A 21,220-nucleotide genomic window follows, 5' to 3' on the forward strand; every position below is an offset into this window, starting at 1 on the left:
TTTTCATCCTACTACTTGAGTCTGTGAAGTTTTGTGCCTAATCTCATATCTTAGGTATGGAAGTCATAGCCCAAGGGTATAGAAATTAAATTTTGCTAAGCACCTTTTAAGTACCCACTTTATTTATGAAATTGAGACTTAGGGAGGTAAGGTAACTTAATTTTTTTTTATCTTCTAGAAACAAGTAGCATTTCAAATCTATCTTTCTGTGACTCAAAATGTTTCTTTCCAGTGCCTCAGTTATTTCCTATTAAGAAAACAACCCTAGATTTAAAGCTTTTGGAGAAATTCTGCATTTAGATTTCCAAGGTGTAAAAAATCAAAGTAGAAGGGAAAATTATAATTAGCTTGTCTTTAATAATTTTGCTGCTTTAGTAGAGAAAATACTACCTCTTAGCAGCTTTAGCACCCGAGTCTTTCATTAAGCAAAGCCAAGTATTTTAAGATTTTGAATCTGTATCTATAGCATTAAGTGCAAATAACAATGGGCACCTCTGATCCTTGCTATATTCAGACAACTGCGGCTTCCTGTTAGATGATCTTTGTCTAATTTATCTTTTTCATATTTCTCCCTTTATAAGATAGACCAATTCAAGATAATGCATGTGTTGCCAAAACCGGTTTGGCTCAGTGGATAGAGCGTCGGCCTGCGGACTGAAGGGTCCTGGGTTCGATTCCGGTCAAAGGCATGTACCTTGGCTGCGGGCACATCCCCAGTGGGGGGTGTGCAGGAGGCAGCTGATCGATGTTTCTCTCTCATCGATGTTTCTAGCTTTCTATCCCTCTCCCTTCCTCTCTGTAAAAATATCAATAAAATATATTTAAAAAAAAAAAAAGATAATGCATGTGTGACCTGAAGAACTTCCCATAAGAGTTTTCCAGGAGGCAAATTTGGTATGAGTTAAAGCATCTGACTAGGAGCATGCATTCACAAAAAGCCAGTCACAAAGGAATGTTTCTTTTTTGAGAGATGTAGGCTCTTAATAGACTATCCAGATGAGTGTAGTGTTTGGTTTCAGGTATCTCTACAGTAAGGACCTAATTGACTGGAGAGTATTTGTAGTTTCTTTACTTTCTAGGAAGATATAGGGTAGGTTAGCTGAGTTAATTTTAAGCCTCCATGTATATGTTTATGATTCTTCTTAATACCTTTACCACCCCACCCTCTTTCCTTATGGACTATTTAAGGGACTTTATTCTGATCTCACTTGTATTTTTCTTTCCACAGGATGGATAGAATGACAGAAGATGCTCTTCGCCTGAATTTATTGAAACGGAGCTTGGACCCAGCAGATGAGCGAGATGATGTCCTGGCCAAGCGACTCAAAATGGAGGGGCATGAAGCCATGGAACGTCTGAAAATGTTGGCATTGCTCAAACGGAAGGATTTGGCAAATCTTGAGGTGTCTCATGAGTTACCCACCAAACAGGATGGCAGTGGTGTCAAGGGCTATGAAGAGAAACTCAATGGGAATCTCAGGCCTCATGGAGACAATAGGATTGCTGGAAGGCCAGGCAAAGAAAATATCAATGATGAGCCTGTGGATATGAGTGCTAGACGGAGGTATGGCTTGGTTCAGCTGTCTCTAGGGATAGGGTTTTCTCATAAATTAAGCCTATGAAAATAGAATGAATTCCAGCGAGAGGAGGGTGTTTTACATCCTAACATATATATATATTTTTTGCCCTGGCCGGTGTGGCTCGGTTGGAGCGTCTTCCCATGGAGCAAAGGGACTTAGGTTCAATTCCCAATCAGGGACATACCAAGGTTGCTGGTTAAATCTCTAGTTGGGGCACATTCAGGATCCATTTTTCTCTCTCCCACTCTCTTCCTCTCTCTCTAAAAACCAATAAGTAACATTTTAAAAAATATTTTTTTAAAAAGTCTCCTCCCCCCCACAATGGTTTTTATTGATTTTTTTTTTTTTTTTTTTTTTTTAAGAGTGGAAGGGAGAGGGGAAGAGAGAGAAACCTTGATTGATCGGCTGCCTCCCATACACCCCCTACCAGGGGTTGAGCCAGCAACCTGGGCATCTGCCCTGACTGGGAATCGAACAGATGACCTCGTGGTGCTTGGGACGGCACTCAACCAAATGAGTCACACTGGCCAGGCCTAAAGTTTCTTGAATGAAGACAGGGTCTGCCATATGGCTTGACCCTGAATTCCTCTCATTTCTAAATGAAACAGTACCTCAAAAATTTGCTTAGCATACAGAGAATCATAGTTTTAACCCTTAAGATAACCCTTGGCCAGGTAGCTCAGTTGGTTAGAGCGTTCCAAGGTTCAATCCCTGGTCAGTGCACATGCAAGAGACAACCAATGAATGCATAAAAATAACTGAAACAGCAAATCAATCTCTTTTTCTCTTTCTCCCTTTCTCTAAAACGAATTTTTAAAAATTTAGAAAAAGATAAAGTAGTCATTTCTAGATAAAGGAGGCACTACAGTGTTGATAACCTAATTAAAAGTGAATTAATATACACTTTCCCTCTAATCTTATGGCTAATTTAGGAGGAAAAAGCAGTCTTCACATCATCACAGGATTTTAGGATCTGTTTATTCTGGAGTTCCACCTTTTATAACATGAAAAAACATGGGTCCAACTTTTTTTTGTGCCAACAAAGAAATTATCTTCATGTGGTAACTCTCTACATTCTTGTTTCATTTGTGCCACTTTTCCCAACATAAGCATACACATTCGCTTGTACATGTACACTCATGCTTGTGTTCTCTTTCTTTCACACACACATAACACAACACAAGCACACATTTTTTACAGGCTTTTTTTCTGGTGTCTGTCAAGGCTGAGTACTTAAAACTGTGGAGCAAATACTGAGAAGAGGTATTTAGTACTGGCTGAGAGTAGAGCCTACCTTGACAGTGAATCACAGTATAGACAAACCCTAATTTTAAGAACATTCAGTTTGTTATGGTTCAACAGCTGATAGGCATGAGAATTACTCTTCAGTGTTCATTTGTCTTCCAGCTGACCTAAGTTTGTCCTAGCACTGATCCAAAGCAGGATCTTTAAGCTGGACTGATGGAGAAAGAAGAAAGGAGGAATGGTTATAACCTCACCTGGATTTCTTTACATTTTAATGTTTATTTACTAGTATTATCCCAGGATTATCTTTTTAAGGAACACCCAAGGAGGGAACTTTATTCTTGGTATAGCATTAAAAACCATTAGCACTCTGGCTGGTGTGCTCAGTTGGTTAAGCATCATCTCATGTACCAAAAGGTTACTAGTTCGATTCCCGGTAAGGGCACATACCCAGGTTGTAGGTTGGCTCCCCAGTCAGGGTAAGTGCAGGAGGCAACCAGTCCATGTTTTTCTGTCTCTCCCTCTCTTCCTTCCTCTCTCTCTGAAAAACCAAGAGAAACTTTTAAAAAAGCAACCACAAAAAAACCTTAAGAAATTTCAGATAAATTTTCTAGTGGTCCTGGGAGAGGAAAAAAATCCTTGGAAGCTATAGGTAGTGTCAGCAGAATATTATGAAAGTAGGTTAATCCTCACATCCTTTGGGGAAAAAAAGTGAGTGATTGAGATCATGTACCTGAGCAATCCACTTGCCCCATAATCACTCTTACCCTTCTGGAGCTAGTGACTATATTTCATTGGGGAGGAAAAATGTTAGGCGGATTTCTCACATCTTAAATTGGAATTGAAAATGCATTTTTCTTAGAAACATTGTTACACATTTTGATAAAATCTCATCAGTGGTATTGGGATTATACAGTATCACAGGTAAATTCTATGTTAAAAACTCAGGTTATCTTACAACCTTACCATTACTTTTAATTTTATTTTAGAGGGATGACCTTTTGGAACTTGATCCTCTAGAAAATGGAAATTTTTTTTTTAATGGTCTCCAATGGTTTCCATTCTACATGGAAAAGTAGGCCCTATTGGCTGGCCCATGTCTCTTCACCAGATATACTGACAGCTATTTCTACTTAGCCCCAAGGTTTCTATAAGAACAAGTAAGATTAGCCCGGCCGGCAGTGGCTCAGTGGTTGAGCATCAACCTCTGAACCAGGAGGTCATGGTTCAATTCCCAGTCAGGGCACATGCCGGGGTTGCGGGCTCGACCCCCAGTGTGGGGAGTTGCAGGAGGCAAGTGATTGATGATTCTCCCTCACCATTGATGCTATCTCTCTCCCTCTCCCTTCCTCTCTGAAATCAATAAAAACATTTTTTAAAAAAGAATAAGTAAGATTAAAAGCAGAAAGAAGGAAGTGCTCTTGACATCATAGCTATATCATAATTGCCTAAGTATTTTTTTTTATCATTTGGGCAAGTTACATCTATGAAGTAAGGTATACACAGTATATATGAAACCAGTACTGCTAATATTTTGTAATGCTAGACAGACATGGCAGTTTTCTTTCTGTTCAGTTGTTTTTACTGTAGGCATTTTATAGCTTCTGGGTATCATAAGTGTTGTCAGCAGCAAGTCTAGCATTTAATAACATCTCTCTAACAGGTAGTGTTTCACACTTAGGAACATAAAATATTGTAAATCATATGTATATTGGGGAAAGTAGCCATTTCTGTCCCTGGAAAGTTTAATAAATGAAGCCAGAATCCCAGGTCAAAAGTTAATTAAAAATTTGAGGAATGAAATTTGACTTGAGCTTTGTCTTGCCTATTGTGGGTCTAGCTATTGTGGGTCTGATTTATTTCTGGGAATAAAATACCATTTAGGGTTGTTCTCAGATATAACTTCTTGATAGATGCCACTCAATTGCAAAAGCCCCATCCAGGAATGTATCTGCCTGTGTTGTTGCTGGGGAATCCCTAGCAATAGGTAGGTGGCACTCATTAGAGCAAGGAAGAATTTCTTAACTTAGAAATTTGTGGTGTATGTATCCAGCAAGGACCAGGATGGAAAGAGCTTCAGACTGTTGATATAATAAACATTGGGGAATCAAGTAGAAGAAGTAGAAGTCTACCAGAGCTCAAAATTGTTCACCCATGTCAGTGTTAGAGATGGTGGCGAGATGAAAGAATATAAAAATGATAAAGTCGCCAGAAAAAAGAATTCAACCCTAGCCGATTTGGCTCAGTGGATAGAGAGAGCATTGGCCTGTGAAATGAAGGGTCCCAGCTTTCGATTCCGGTCAAGGTAACATACCTCAGTTACAGGCTCCTCCCCAGCCTGGGCCCTGGTCAGGGCTCGTGCAGGAGGCAATCGATGTGTCTCTTTCATATCGATGTTTCTCTCCCTACCCCACCCCCCTTTCACTGTCTCTAAAAATCAATGGAAAAATATCCTCAGGTGAGGATTAAGTAAAAATAAATTTTAAAAAAATTCAAACTTTATTTAGGCCTGACCATTACTCCAGGAATTTGGGGTTAGAGAATGAAAGGTTCTTTTTTCCCCTCTAGTGGCTTCATTTTCTATAACGCCACAGTCTCAGCTTGCTATGTCAGTGACTAGTGATTACACAGGAGACTTGAATAGTTCCCAAAATAGTAATTCCTTTTGTTTACAGCAATTTTTTAAATTTTTTATTGATTTGAGACAGAAACAGAAACATAGATTGATTGCCTCCTACATGCACCCCAACCGGACCCACAACCAGGGTATATACCCTGACCAGGAATCGAACCCGCCACCTTCAATGCTCCAACCAACTGAGCCACATCAGCCAGGGCCCAAGATAGTCATTTTTGTTACTCTGTCCTTTTATTCTGTTTCCTCAGCTAAATTTTGGTTGATTTTTATAATTTAGTTTACCCTGTAGAGAAATTGAATGCCTATCCCAACCATCCAGGGTGCCTAGTTTAAAAGGCACATGTTGTCAAGCCCTCAGAAATGGTAGAGAAGCTCTCAGGATTAAAGATCTGTGTGTATTAAGAGTTTGAGTTACATATTTAAATAAGACCTAAGAACATATTGCTTAGATTTATGTACTCCAAACTACAGTGAAGAGCTCAAGGTCTTAAGTGATAAGTGGGGAATGCCAATTTTCATCATCTTAGAAATAAGTAGGATTCTTTTAAAAAATATATTTTTAAATTGATTTTAAAGAGGAAGAGAGAGGGAGGAAGAGAGAGAAACATCAATGAAGAGAGAGAATCATTGATCAACTGCTTCCAGCATGCCCCCCACTGGGGATGGAGCCCAAAACCTGGGCATGTGCCCTGACCAGGAATTGAATTGTGACCTTTTAGTTCTTAGGTTGATGTTCAACCACTGAGCCATGCTGGCCAGACACAAGTAGAATTCTTTCAAGACTAGCCCCACAAAGACCAAAACTAGAGTTGTTTAATAAATAAGCTCCAGGAGCCCTAACCAGTTTGACTCAGTGGATAGAGCATCGGCCTGTGGACTGAAAGGTCACAGGTTCAATTCCGGTCAAGGGCATGTACCTTGGTTGCAGGCACATCCCCAGTAGAAGGTGTGCAGGAGGCAGCTGGTCGATGTTTCTCTATTGATGTTTCTATCACTCTCCCTTCCTCTCTGTAAAAAATCAATAAAATATATATTTTAAAAATACATAAAAAATAAAAAATAAATAAGCTCCAGGAGAACCAATGTGGAACACTTAGATTTCAAATTCATTTCTAGACAGTTTCTTTCTGAAGAAAGATACTAAGCAGAACTCTGGCAAATAGATGCAAGTTCCATATATATTTACATCTTTAGTGTCAGTCCTCCAGAAGGCCGTAGACATTATATTTGGCATTGTCCATTCCCTCAAGCCAATGAGAACAGTACCTTCTTTTGACTTAACTCTTGACAGGATAAGATTATCATGGAGTTGTGATAATAACCTCCTTTCTTGTAAATCCTCAGATAGCCAGGACCATGTTATTGGTATAATGAGCTATCTCCTTAGCAACATATTAGCTGTACCTGTGGTGGGCAACTAGGCTTTCCTGCCTTAAACCTTTCTTCGCCTGTCAAACCAACCATTTTCTTCTTGCTCCTACTAATGAAACAACCCAAAGGAGAGAATGGTATAGGGAGAACATTTAGAATTTTAATTTACTCAGTGTGAGGAAAACACTCTTATTTCCATTTCTAAAGCCCATGTCTTTGTCTCTGCATCCTCTGTGAGGAATTTATACAGGAAAAGTACTTTTGTTGAGGTTTCATCATCACTTTCATTTTAGTGTCTTCTTTATCCTACAATGTGAGTTCTTTGTCTTCCCCTGGGTGAATCGGGACAGACCTAAGGTCCCTTGAAGTTTTAAAAACTTTTCTGTGAACTTTCACTGTTGGACATACCTTAATTTTTTTCTTTTCGTCTTAGTGAGCCAGACCGAGGAAGGCTAACTCCCTCCCCAGACATCATTGTTTTATCTGATAATGAGGCTTCCAGTCCCCGTTCCAGCTCCCGAATGGAAGAAAGACTCAAAGCAGCCAACCTAGAGATGTTTAAGGTAAAAAAAAAAAAAAGACAGAAAAAAGGAAATGTTTTTCTTACTCCTCCTGGTCTCTTTAATTCTGTAAGTATCCCAGTTCTGTTATTTTTGTAGTTACTTCTTAGGTCAAAATAACTACCATTGATGATGCTTTATAAATGAGTAGAGGCCTGGTGCATGAGATTTCGTGCACTGGGGGTGGGGGATGGGGTCCCTCAGCCCGGCCTGTGCCCTCTTGCAGTCGGGACCCCTCAGTGGATGTCCGCCTGTGGAGGATGGGGGTGGCGAGGGATTGGGTAAGCTGGCAATAAGACATCCCTCTTGCAGTCCGGGACCCCTCGCTCCTTACCGCCAGCCTGCTCCTTACCTCCAGCCTGCAGCGGAGGCGGGAGAGGCTCCCGCCACCACCTGTGTGCTCGCCAGACCCCAAGAACACAAAGATAATCCCATCACCATTTTTGCTACTTGTGGAAGATGAAGGTTTCAGACCTAAAAGAAGGGATCATCCAGGAAGGGACTCCGGGCACCTGTTACCATAGTTGACAGTCTCCATGTTTCCTTAGGGGAAAGGCATTGAGGAACGGCAGCAGCTCATCAAGCAGCTGAGGGATGAGCTGCGATTGGAAGAAGCTCGACTAGTGCTGTTAAAGAAACTGAGACAGAGTCAGCTACAGAAAGAGAACGTGGTTCAGAAGGTAATGTGCCCTAGAAATAAAGGACTGGGGAAAAAACTAGATTGAGAATGGGCTGCCCCAGGTAGATTTTTTATGTTACGTGTTCGTTAATCAACAAAACCTTGATTCTTGCCTCCCCCGCCCCCTTCATTTTCCCTCCTGGTCAGTGGGAGCTTCACACTGACAGGAATTTTTAAAGTGTAGAAGTGTACCGCCTAGCCAGTGTGGCTCAATTTGTTGAGCATTGATCTATGAACCAGGAGGTCACGATTCAATTCCCAGTCAAGGCACATGCCTGGGTTGTGGGCTCGATCCTCAGTAGGGGGGAGTGTGCAGGAAGCAGCTGATCGATGATTCTCATCATTGATGTTTCTCTCCCTCTCCCTTTCTCTCTGAAATCAATAAAAATTGAGGGGAAAAAAAGTTTAGAAGTGTACCAAATTTATACCTCTTTAGCCTTTTCTAACTCTCATTTTCTATTCTCTTTCCCAGACTCCAATTGTACAGAATGCAGCATCTATTGTTCAGCCATCTCCTGCCCATGTTGGTCAGCAGGGCCTATCCAAGCTTCCCTCCCGGCCTGGAGCCCAGGGGGTTGAACCTCAGAATTTAAGAACATTACAGGTATGTGACCCATAGTGGGTGGGATCTTACTGTCAGAGGGCCATGAAAGAGGTGTTAGGCAATCCTGTTGGTCCTTTATGGCCTGATTTAGTCTGCAGTAGGATGAATAACCCTCATCTTTCTACTCTAGTTTTTCTTCTCGAGAGAAGGTTTTCAGTTTAGCTCTTTTCCATATAGGGTTAGATAGCTTATACAAAAAAAAAAAAAAAAAAAAAAGGCCAGGGAATTTCTAGCGACTAATAAGGGTTTACAGTGATGGTAGGCTTATTCTATATTTCTACTCAGCTATGTATTATAAACAATGTCTTCCCTTTAACATTTTGTGGAGCATTTTATCACCTATGACTAGTTCTTTTCCTCTTCCCTTTCAGGGTCATAGTGTCATCCGTTCAGCAACCAATACCACCCTCCCACACATGTTGATGTCTCAGCGTGTTATTGCACCAAACCCAGCCCAGCTACAGGGTCAGCGTGGCCCGCCTAAGCCTGGCCTCGTACGCACCACAACACCCAATATAAATCCCGCCATCAATTACCAACCGGTAAGAGAGAGTCCTATGTGGTAACAGAAATCTTTTATTTGCTTTCCCTGTTGAAAGAACTGTAGGTTTTACGTTTTTGGACAGAGAGAAATTAAGACAACAAGGATAATTTTGATGGAATTTGGACAACTATACCAAAAAGTGGAAGCATTGAGGGAATTATATGAAAGTAGAGGTGGAAAAAAGAGATTATACAGTGGAGCGTAATAAGCTAAAATTGTCTAGAAGAAAGATAGAAGTCTCTAGGGAATATTTTTATTTTTCGCCTTAGCAGTTTTAGCTCAGTCACTATCATTCTTCTTTCCTATGTCCTGTAGTTTTTTTTCAATGAAGAAATTGGACACCTCCTGTCTTTTTCTTAGTTTGGGGGAAGCTAGGTAGCCTAAACTAAGATCAAATAATGTTCTCTGCCACAAAAACAAGAATTGGTCCTCTCACATATCATCACTGACCCTGTACTAAATCTATTTCAGCAGTCAAGTTCTTCTGTTCCCTGTCAGCGCACAACATCCTCGGCCATCTATATGAATCTTGCCTCCCATATCCAGCCAGGGACCGTGAACAGAGTGTCTTCACCACTTCCTAGCCCCAGCGCCATGACCGATGCTGCCAACTCACAGGCTGCAGCCAAATTGGCTCTTCGTAAACAGCTGGAAAAGACACTCCTGGAGATTCCACCTCCTAAACCTCCTGCTCCCTTGCTTCACTTTCTGCCTAGTGCAGCTAACAGCGAGTTCATCTACATGGTAGGCTTGGAAGAAGTCGTACAAAGTGTTATCGACAGCCAAGGTAAGACTTATTTTTTCTCTAGTCAGTCTTTTTATCTAAGCAAGAGGTTGCCAAGCCTGGTTGACATAAGCAGAGTATCACAGGATATTGTGTAATATCAAATAACCTCTTCTTACTATGTAATGTATTTTGTGTCTCTTGTATATTTTTGCAGTGTATTTATTGTTTTAAATGGTGCCTAGCATAATTCATGCATAATTTGATGACTAGAACACTTTTTTTTTTAATATATATTTTATTGATTTTTTTACAGAGAGGAAGGGAGAGGGACAGAGAGTTAGAAACATCGATGAGAGAGAAACATCGATCAGCTGCCTCTTGCACACCCCCCACTGGGGATGTGCCCACAACCAAGGTACATGTCCTTGACTGGAATCGAACCTGGGACCTTCAGTCCACAGGCTGACGCTCTATCCACTGAGCCAAACCGGTCAGAGCTAGAACACTTATTTTTTAAGTTATGTTGTTTTTTTGTTGTTGAGTTGTACTTTTTTTTTTTTTTTTTAATTCATTTCAGAGAGGAAGGGAGAGGGAGAAAGAGATAGAAACATCAATAATGAGAGAGAATCATTGATCAGCTGCTTCCTGCACGTCCCCCCACTGGGGATTGAGCCCGCAACCTGGCATGTGCCATGACCAGGAATCAAACTGTGACTTCCTGGTTCATGATCCACACTTAACCACAGAGCCAAGTTGGCCAGGCTAGAACACTTATTTTTAATGTCAGTGTTTATGGGGCATTGTGCTACACTATTATATTCAGTCCCTGTCATTAAGTTATTAAGCCTGAATTTCCAAACATACAAGTTTAGGGGAATACCTGACAGTAAAGTGTCTAAAGGGCTCAGTATTGGCTAGAAATAGATGATAAAGTGAATCATTTAGACACTGATAACTAAAAGTTATAAACACATGTGACAAGGATAAATGCAATCTGAGGTAAAGCGATGCTAAGAAGCAAAAGCATTGGCTGAGTTAGCTGGAGTCCTTTGAATCTAAATTGGCACTTTTTAAAATGGTAATATAATAAGAAATCAGAAGACTCGGGTTCTTATGCCAGCTTTGTTATTTAGGAACTATGTTTCTTAGATTTCGTTTGCTCCTTTGTAAATGGGTATGGTACTATCTGAATTCACTGAAGTTACGCTGTTACAATCAAAGGAAATAAAGTACTTTATAGAGTATTATTTTTGTAGAGTCTCTTTCTTAATTCAGGAAAGTAAACTCCTGGAAAAAGATTCCTTTGATGAAGAGAAACAAGATAGGAAATGTAAAACCACTGATTATTCTTCTTGTTGGCATCTAGGCAAAAGCTGTGCCTCACTTCTGCGGGTCGAACCCTTTGTTTGTGCCCAGTGCCGCACAGATTTCACCCCTCACTGGAAGCAAGAGAAGAATGGTAAGATTCTATGTGAGCAATGTATGACCTCCAACCAGAAGAAGGCTCTAAAAGCTGAACACACCAACCGGCTGAAAAACGCTTTTGTTAAAGCCCTACAGCAGGAACAGGTAAGAATTCTGACTTCACACCAGCGACTTGTCCAGGTTGGGTTGTCCCTAAAGATAATTACTTCTAATTTAGAGGAGCTATCTATGTGAGCCTCACAGTCCTGGTGATCTAGGTTTCTGGATTGAAGTTCCTAGAACCTGGGGGCCTTGGTTCCCTTTTTTCCTACTTAACCATTCTCTTTCCCACTTCCATTTGATTATTTCTGATTGGATAAGAGCACAGTGAGTGATATATAATGACTGAGTTTAAGGGAAAGGGACAGAAAGCTTGAGACTCTTGCCTTTCCCTAATAACACTAAAGAAATTTCTTCTCAACTTTGTTTCCTCCTCAAACAAATGGATTTTAATGGGAGGGGTTTGTATTTGGAAATCTCTTTGAGAGAAGTAATTTTCTGCAGTCCATATTTGACAAAGAAATGACAATGGAAAGGATAGATATAAAGTAGTCCAGTGAAGACTAGTGGGGCTAGAGTTTGTGAATACCACCTATAGTATCAATACAATGAATCTATCTTGAAGAGGGGAGTATGTGTTGGGAAACTCAGATTCTTTTCCTCTATCACATTTTCCACCTATCAGACCCTTTCCAGAATCTCTGGAAAACGTTAGGAGTCAAAAATAAAACCTCAGTAACTCATCAGCCTTAATTACATAGGTCAGCTCATCACCACTACCCAGCCAGCTTCTGAGAGCCAGCTTTCCAGGAGAGAGGGGCCCCTTAGTCAGTGAAGCATGTTGGCTAATAGTACCCTAATATCTTAGTGCATTCTACCCCACCAAACTCTTTGGCCTTTTTTATATCCCTTCAACTAGCTGGCAGCAATAGAGATAAGACCTCTAGGTTTTCTGGTTAGGAAATTGGGTGCTGTCCTGCCCAATTTGACCTGATGACTCCCAACAGGAAATTGAACAGCGATTACAGCAGCAGGCAGCCCTCTCCCCCACTACGGCTCCAGCTGTGTCCAGTGTCAGTAAACAAGAGACCATAATGAGACATCATACACTTCGGCAGGTGAGGAATTATCTCAAGGTTTGTCAGCTATTTATCCCAACTGGTTTTTCCTTCTGCGGGAAGTCATACTATAATCCTGCACTCTCATGTTCTTACTCCCCCACTTAAACTTTCCCTATGGCAGAGTTGTGATGAACTGTCTCCTCGTCGTTGCAGGCTCCACAGCCCCAAAGCAGCCTCCAGCGTGGCATACCCACATCTGCCCGTTCCATGCTTTCCAACTTTGCACAGGCACCCCAGCTGTCTGTGCCAGGGGGCCTCCTTGGTATGCCAGGTAAGAAGGGTTGATCTGAGAACTTTTCTCAGGGATTAACTAGTTAGTACACAATTCTGTAGCAGCTCCTTTAAATTGTTCCTTCTTTTGTTTGCTACTCTTTCTTTAGGTCCTACTCCCTTCCCTCTTTTTTTATATGACAAACTTTTTAAAATCTTTATTGCTGAAAGCATTACATATGTTCCCTTTTTTTCTCCATTGACCCCCTCCACCCCGCCCTTACCCCCTACCCTAGGCCTTCACCATCCTATTGTTTGTGTCCATGGGTTGTGCATATATGCATACAAGGTCTTTGGTTGATTATCTCCCACCCACTCACCCTCCCCAGCCTTTGCTCAGAGATTTTGCACTCTGTTCCATGCTTCCATGTCTCTGGATTCACTCCGTTCTTCAGTTTATCTTGTTAATTAGATTTCCACGTATGAGTGAGATCATGTGATACTTGACTTTCTCTGACTGACTTATTTCACTTAGCATGATACTCTCCAGGTCCCTCCATGCTGTCTCAGAGGGTAAGATATTCTTCTTTTTTACTGCTGCATAGTATTCCACTGTACCACAGCTTTTTTTATCTACTCGTCTACTGATGGGTACTTGGACTGTTTCCAGATCTTAGCTATTGTAAAGTGTGCCGCTATGAACTTAGGGGTGCATACATTTCTGATTGGTGTTTTGGGTTTCTTAGGATATATTCCTAGAAGTGGGATCACTGGGTCAAATGGCAGTTCCATATTTAAATTTTTGAGGGAACTCCATACTGTTTTCCATAATGGTTGCACCCGTCTGCATTCCCATCAGCAGTGTACTACTAGGGTTCTCTTTTCTCCACATCCTCCCCAGCACTTGTCATTGTTGATGGTAGCCATTCTGACAGGTGTGAGGTAATACCTCATTGTTTTAATTTGCATATCTGATGATCAGTGACTTTGAGCATTTTTTTCATATGTCTCTTGGCTATCTGTATGTCCACTTTGGAGAAGTGTCTTTTTAGGTCCTTTGCCAATTTTTTAATTGGATTGTTTCTCTTCCTTTTAAGTTGTATTAGTTCCTTACATATTTTGGATATTAACCCTCTTCCTTTTAAGTTGTATTAGTTCCTTATATATTTTGGATATTAACCCTTTATCAGATATATCATTGCCAAATATGTTCTTCCATACAGTAGGCTCCCTTTTCATTTTGTTGATGGTTTCTTTTGCTGTAGTTCCATTTTTTTATTTTCTCCTTAGTTTCCTTTGCCTTAGAAGATGTATCCGTAAACATACTGCTACAGAGATGTCTGAGATTTTGCTGCCTATGGTTTCTTCTAGGATTATTTTTAATAAATCTTTATTGTTCAGATTATTACAATTGTTCCTCTTTTTTCCCCCCATAACTCCCCTCCACCCGGTTCCCACCCCACCCTCTGCCCTTACTTCCCCCGCACTGTCCTCATCCATAGGTGTACGACCTTTGTCCAGTCTCTTCCCGCACCCCCCACACCCCTTTCCCCCAAGAATTGTCAGTCCACTCCCTTTCTATGCCCCGATTCTATTCACCAGTTTATTCTGTTCATCAGATTTTTTTATTCACTTGATTTTTAGATTCACTTGTTGATAGATATGTATTTGTTCATAATTTTTATCTTTACCTTTTTCTTCTTCTTCCTCTTCTTAAAGAGTACCTTTCAGCATTTCATATAATACTGGTTTGTTGGTGATGAACTCCTTTAGCTTTTTCTTGTCTGTGAAGCTCTTTATCTGCCCTTCAGTTCTGAATGATAGCTTTGCTGGATAGAGTAATCTTGGTTGTAGGTTCTTGGTATTCATCACTTTGAATATTTCTTGCCACTCCCTTCTGGCCTGCATAGTTCCTGTTGAGAAATCAGCTGACAGTCGTATGGGTGCTCCCTTGTAGGTAATTAACTGTTTTTCTCTTGCTGCTTTTAATATTCTCTCTTTGTCTTTTGCTCTTGGCATTTTAATTTTGATGTGTTTTGGTGTGGTCCTCTTTAAATTCCTTTTGTTTGGGGTTCTGTGCGCTTCCTGGACTTGTAAGTCTATTTCTTTCACCAGGTGGGGGAAATTTTCAGTCATTATTTCTTCAAATAGGTTTTCAGTATCTTGCTCTCTCTCTTCTTCTGGCACCCCCATAATTCTGATGTTGGTATGCTTGAAGTTGTCCCAGAGGGTCCTTACACTATCTTCATATTTTTGAATTCTTTTTTCTTTTTGCTTTTCCGGTTGAGTGTTTTTTGCTTCTTCGTATTTCAAATCTTTGACTTGATTCTTGCGTTCTTCTAGTCTGCTGTTAGGTCTCTGTATAATATTTTTTATTTCAGTCAGTGTATGTTTAATTTCTAGTCGGTCCTTTTTCATATCCTCGAGGGTCTCACTAAATTTATTGGCCTTTTCTAGGGAATTCTTGAAAAACCCTATAACCGTGGTTTTGAACTCTATATTCAGTCGTTTGCTTTCCTCCATTTCTGTCGTAGAAGTCTATTCCATTTGTGATCAGTTTCTTTGTCTCCGCATTTTCGCTGCTTCCCTGAGTTGGTAGAGTAGCTTTGTGTGCTAGGTGTCCTATATGGCCCAGTGGCTCGGCCTCCCCAGTTACCTGAGGTGGACACTCTTGGTGCACCCCTTTGTGGACTATGTGTACAGCCTTGTTGTAGTTAAGTCTTGATTGTTGTTGGTATCACTGGGAGGAATTGACCTCCAGGCCAATTGGCTGTGAGGATCAGCTGTGTCTACGCCGGGAGAACTTCTGTGCTGGTGACAGCCTTATGAGACAAGAGCAATTTTGCAAGTCTTGTCTCATAAGGGTGTCACCAGCACAGAAGTTCTCCCGGCTTAGACACAGCTGATCCTCTTCTAGGATTTTTATGGTTTCACAATTTACATTTAAGTCCTTTACCCATTTTGAATTTATTCTTGTATATGGTGTAAGTTGGTGGTCTAGTTTCATTTTTTTTTGCATGTATCTATTCAATTTTCCCAACACTATTTATTGAAGAGACTGTCTTGACTCTATTGTATGCTCTTGCCTCCTTTGTCAAATATTAATGGAGCATAATGGCTTGTGCCAATTTCTGGGGTCTCTGTTCTGTTCCATTGATCTGTGTACCTTATACAGCAAATGTTTGCTAAATTTATATTACATGCTAAGCACAGTGTACTAGGGTTTTGGTGGTGAAACTGACAAAGTCCCTGCCATTAGAAATTTAATGTCTAATATGCCCCCTTGATGGGCATGTGGTTATTGATCTCTTTTGGCCAGAACTGTAGACCCAACTGTCCTAATCCTGTTTGATCCAAGGTTGCCTTTCCATGGTCAGCAGCCCCAAACCCAAAGCAGATTCAATGATTTCATCTCTTTGTCTTGGTTATTTTCTTCTCACCACTGTTTTCTTTGACTTGCCTATATCATCAAGACATCATGTTTATTATTCTTGAAGGATTGGAGTGTCAGGAAGACCTTTTTCCCCAAAACTTAGAGCAAAGGGGTAGTTGCTACAGAAATAAAGTTAACTGAGTCTGGACAGAAGTAGGCAGCTTCTAATGTTTTCTCCCCATCTCCAGCTCTGCAGCCCTAAGTAGCAGAAGAAGGCATTTCCTTTTTAATACCTGCCCTCCACTTTTGTCTCCTGGGTCTAGGTGTCAACATTGCATACTTGAACACTGGCATCGGAGGACACAAAGCCCCCAGTTTGGCAGACCGACAGCGGGAATACCTTTTAGACATGATCCCTCCCCGGTCTATATCGCAATCCATTAGTGGACAGAAATAACGCCTGTTCCACTTGTACTGCCCCAACCTTGAATCCTTTACCCCTCTCCTCTTCCTTTGGCCCTAACTTCCGTCGCATGCAGTGCCTGTACTGGTGCCTACCATACACGGAAAACAGAAGACAAAAAATAGAAATCAACAAGAAAACACAAGCCCTGCCCCACCACCTCCCCTTTATTTCATACTGCTGCGCTCTGTTCTTCTGCCGCTCTGTCTTCTCTCTTCAGAAGTTTTCTTGTAACAGTGAGGTGACTGTTCGCCTCTGACAGAGGTGAGAATGAGGTCCTGGGGAGAAATTTAAGCCCTCTTGACATGTGTTTCTAAAGTTTGTTTTTATGCTGTAATGATTAGTACTATTTTTAATGATGTTGTGTGTCCTCCCTTTGTTCAGTGGACGGTTAAACCTTTTCTTCCCCCCACCCCCAATATTTTTCTTTTTTTTTTTTTTTTTGTCTTTTCCCCCTTTTTTCTTTTTTCTTTTTTTTTCAATAAACACAAATTACATTTAGTTAAATAGTAGGAGCATTGCAGTAGGGTCCCAGCTGCCAGGTAGAACATGACCAGGAGTATTAGGGCAGAGTTCTTATGCACTTAACCAGGGGAGGTGGTGGCATCACCCAAGGAGAAACAGCACACCCACTGTGGAGTCTCTGGATTGGACAGTTCAGGAGGCAGTGTTAGTATTTAAGTTGGGCTCTAAGAATGAGGGGAAAGAGCCTGGAGGGAGAAGCTTTAAAACTTAACCATCCTACAGTTGACTCAGAGAAGGGGGGAGAAAGGAGCATAATGTTCAGCCAAGGAAGACTGAGACCAGGTCCTAGCCTTCTGGATGCTGGGGGAATAAGATTGGTCTCCTGATCCTAGTGGAGTCGTAGAAGTCTATTCCAGGCCAACTAGCCCAAATTAATTACTTCATCTTATTTCCTTATAAAAATTTTCCCTACCCCCCACTTTTTTTTATTCTGGTAACCACAGCCCCATTTGTGCTATAGAGGAATGGCTGTTCCCAGCCTGAGTTTGTTGGGTGACCTAGAGTTGGGACGGGCATGAAATGATAAAGGGAAGAAATAGACTTAGAGGGAGGAAGAAGGGCTTTCTCTCCTGACAGTTGAGGCTCACATTTGTCTTCACCCTCTGAGTGCCAGGAGGTGAGGGTGAGGGCACCTAATCAAGTTGGAGTCTTGCCCTGACCCTGCTGCACTGACTGCAGAGCCAACTGCTCAGAACCAGACCACTCATGTCCAAACCAGCTTTAGGCCTCTGCTAGAAAATTGTTGCCACCCACCCCCTTGAATTCTATTAATTGTGCCCCGCCCCCTTCCTTAAGTGCTACTAATGTAGAAAATGAATTTAATTGTGCAATGTTGCTGTTTTGGGGATTGGGGAGATGAGTATCCCATTTACTCATACTGGGCTGGGGGGGGGGGGGGACCCGGCTGTTTTTTGAGATCAGGGAAGTCCCGTAAAAGCGGGGTTTCTGCTCTCACAGTGTACACCCACCTGCCTCTCCAGCTCTAAAAGCTACCACGGTGCTGGAAAGGGATACTCTCAGCAGAGAGGTGTGAAGAGTTAATATTTTGCCCTTGAAAGCCACCTGGGGAAGTTCCCCCACTTTTATTTTTTAAAATTAAATAATTTTTTTAAAATAAGGCACTTTTAAATTAACACACACACAAAACTGCACATCTTCCCTATAAAGTTTGGGGATGGGATGGGAGAAGGAGCTAGAATCAGGCTCAGTTCTCCCCACTCTGGCCTCTATTCCCCATACTCCAGAGCCACTGTGGGTGATTATACTGGCCTTACAAGGCCTTCCTGGCTTTTTTCTTTCCTCCCTCCTCCCAAATTCATTGAGCACTTAATAAAGGAGCAGAGCTACAGCCTATGTCTGTGCTCACCCAGTGGTGAAATGATCTGGAAGCTAGACACTAGTAACAGGTAGCGATGGGGTGGTTTCGAGTATTTTTCTGGGGAATGTGTTACCCCTGACTGTAAGTGGTGGGAAGGGGGTGTTAATGGAACTGGGTGTGGTATTATTTTAAAATTATATATATATATATATATAAAGATATATTCTTACATGTCTTCTTTGCCCTCTGTGCTTTGAAAGCACTGGATCGTTTGGTTTTGCTTTTCTGTCTTCCATGAAATTGGAAGCTTTTTAAAAAAATATTTTCCCTACAAGTCATCTTGCCTTTGTGGCATGTCTGTCTAGCCTCTCCCCACCCCCCCAATGATGAAGTGCCATTTCTGTTATGTCTCCCCTCCCCCAGCTCAGAGGTGCTCAGAGGTACGAGGTGCCCAAGTTTGTCAGTTGAGATTAAAAATAAGAAACAGAGAATGTGCAATATCGTTTGGCTGGGGGTCTGTCCCTGCCCTGAACTGAGCCCCTTCCCTGGGAGCCAGGCCACCTTTGGATGGTGTTTGGAAGTCAGATGTGTAGAGAAGGGGGAATGATGGGGAAGGAAAACCTATAGTTGAGTGCCTGCCACGGTGCTGAGGCAGTGGGGGAGAGGGTGGAGTCTTTCCTGTTTTTATCCCCTCAGGGTCAGTTACATAGAGGCTGCTTATTCACTAGTAAAGCTCCATGACCCTTTGCTCAATCGCTGAGGTTTGATTTCTTACCCTCTCTTCTCATTTTCATACCCTTCCCAGGGATTAGTGATGGGGGTAAGGTTCCCCTAAATCATGGTAAAGTATTAGCCTTCCACCTCCTTCCTTCCCTCCCTCTCCCCTGTCTTCCTCATTTCTCTACTTTTTCATCCCTGATTGCCTTGAGTCCCTCCAAGCCTATTGTTGCTGTCCATCCCCAGGCCTTGGGCCCCATAGACACTAAGCTAAAGATAGGAGGAAAGACCCTCTATTCAGGGTTATCTTTACCCCTGGAGCTCTGAAGCTCAGGGTTAATATAGTGAGGATCCCACTAGTTCTGCCTGGCTTTCTCCATCCCCAAAGCCTCTAAAAGTAGTAGTTTATGGATGGTGGCTTACTCCCTAGAAGCCTGAAACGGGTGGATGAGTGGTAAGGCTTGGGTAAAGCTGAGGGACCGAGGTCCTTATTTGTCTCTCTTTTATTTTTCTTTTCTTTCTTTCTTTTTTTTTCTTTTTTCTTTTTGTCACTTGACCACAGCATCTGGACTTCCTTCATCCCTGGAATAAGTATTTTCCCCCCACATTTTTGTATGTATGTATGGTAGACATATTTTTTTTAAAACAGAGATGTGTTCCTGCTTTGGTTATCTTTCCTTTCCCCTTTAAAAAGAATTAGCTATAGAACTGCTTTGTAAAGATGCTTCTTGATATTTTACTTTTGTTCCTTTTCCCCCTCCACTCCCTTTTCTCCCCATTCCTCCAGAAGGCATAACCCTTCTTTCCACCCCACCCCTAGGCTCCCTTCCCCTCCAACAAGACCTTCATTAGCTTATGATATTTGCTGCCGAGATGTTATAACAAGGACTCATTCGTGTATATAAGCTATTTCTTGATTCATTTAAAAGGAATTGTACATTGTGTAGAAAAAAAAAAGCTGAAAAAGAGAAAAAAAAGCCCTAGCCATGGATATTGTGAAACCGTGTTATGTCATTTTGTAATGTGCCCGTTTGTGTATGATCCGTGCAAAAGGGTTTCTGGGGAAGGGGAGGAGGTAGGGAGGCAGGGCTGTGGAGGGTGGGTAGGAGAGTGGGCCGGGCCCAGCACACTGAGACTGGCAGCTGCTCCAACCCCATCCCTCCTTAGAGAAGCCACCTCCCCCACCACCCACCCCTCATTTGTGCCTTGCCTCCCCACCCTGGAGTATTCCCTCCGGGTCACCAGCACTGCCTTGGCAGAGCCCACTCCCTACCCTAACCTGCCCACCCTCTCTACCCCCCAGCCTTAGGGTGATACTGTGGGGAATTGCTGGGGGTTGGGAGGTAGCCGAGGAATGGGGCAGTTCCTGGGGGCATTGAAACCAAGTATTATGAATTGTAATTGTATTTGCACTGTTTTTTTCCCCCCCTCTTACTGCATCAGCATATATACAATATACCTATATAACAAAATTTAGTGTCAAGCTTTCTTATGCAAGGGATTTCCCCTACCTCACCCCCCACCCCAAAAAAAGAACCTAGTTTCATGGGCCTTTGAGAGGGGGGATTGCCAGGGGACAATAGAGAGAAAGGACTTGAACAAGTCATCCTAAGAAAGTCTCACCTGGGAAAAGCCCTCTCCATCTGCACAGTTTTAGGCTTTGTAAATTGGGGTGAGGCTGGGCTACTATGAAAGCTAAGGCTCCTAGTCTAGACTTGAGAGTAAAGAGAACCACAACACAAAGTGGGTGTGGTGGTGGCACAGTCTGAAGACCTGAGGTCTAGTCCCAAACTTTCCTACTAACTTGCTATGATAGAATTAATTTTCTTGGTCTCAGTTTTCTTATTTGTGAAATTACAATGGAAATCATCTTGCCACCAAGTTAATGCTATGCTTCCTTCTCCAGCCTGCGAACAGCTTGTGGTGAGGAGAAAGTTGGGCTGAAAAACCAGGGAGAAAACCAGAGTAACTATGCTAAAGTGGTTACATGTGTGACAAGGCCCTGGGAGAACTGCCAGGTTTCTGCTGTGACTTTTGGTTTGGGAAAGGCAGCAGAGTGGTGTCTAGGACATCAGTAAACC

At 41.9% G+C, this 21,220-nt stretch overlaps 1 protein-coding gene across 2 annotated transcripts in view; it reads left to right on the forward strand.

The window, feature by feature from the left end:
* Positions 1 to 16,937, forward strand: part of GATAD2B (GATA zinc finger domain containing 2B) — a 78,505-nt gene extending 61,568 nt beyond the window's left edge. For both annotated transcript variants that reach the window (XM_080648708.1, XM_080648709.1), the window contains exons 2-11: positions 1,229 to 1,564; positions 7,268 to 7,397; positions 7,943 to 8,074; positions 8,546 to 8,677; positions 9,049 to 9,219; positions 9,693 to 10,008; positions 11,315 to 11,517; positions 12,420 to 12,530; positions 12,687 to 12,804; positions 16,440 to 16,937. In XM_080648708.1, the coding sequence (XP_080504834.1) occupies positions 1,230 to 1,564; positions 7,268 to 7,397; positions 7,943 to 8,074; positions 8,546 to 8,677; positions 9,049 to 9,219; positions 9,693 to 10,008; positions 11,315 to 11,517; positions 12,420 to 12,530; positions 12,687 to 12,804; positions 16,440 to 16,573 (1,782 nt within the window). In that variant the 5' untranslated portion in view covers position 1,229 and the 3' untranslated portion in view covers positions 16,574 to 16,937. The remainder of the gene's footprint in view (positions 1 to 1,228; positions 1,565 to 7,267; positions 7,398 to 7,942; positions 8,075 to 8,545; positions 8,678 to 9,048; positions 9,220 to 9,692; positions 10,009 to 11,314; positions 11,518 to 12,419; positions 12,531 to 12,686; positions 12,805 to 16,439) is intronic.
* Positions 16,938 to 21,220: the final 4,283 nt, after the last annotated feature.

Source organism: Plecotus auritus (genome assembly GCF_963455305.1).
Source record: "Plecotus auritus genome assembly, chromosome: 12".
NCBI classification, from domain to species: domain Eukaryota; kingdom Metazoa; phylum Chordata; class Mammalia; order Chiroptera; family Vespertilionidae; genus Plecotus; species Plecotus auritus.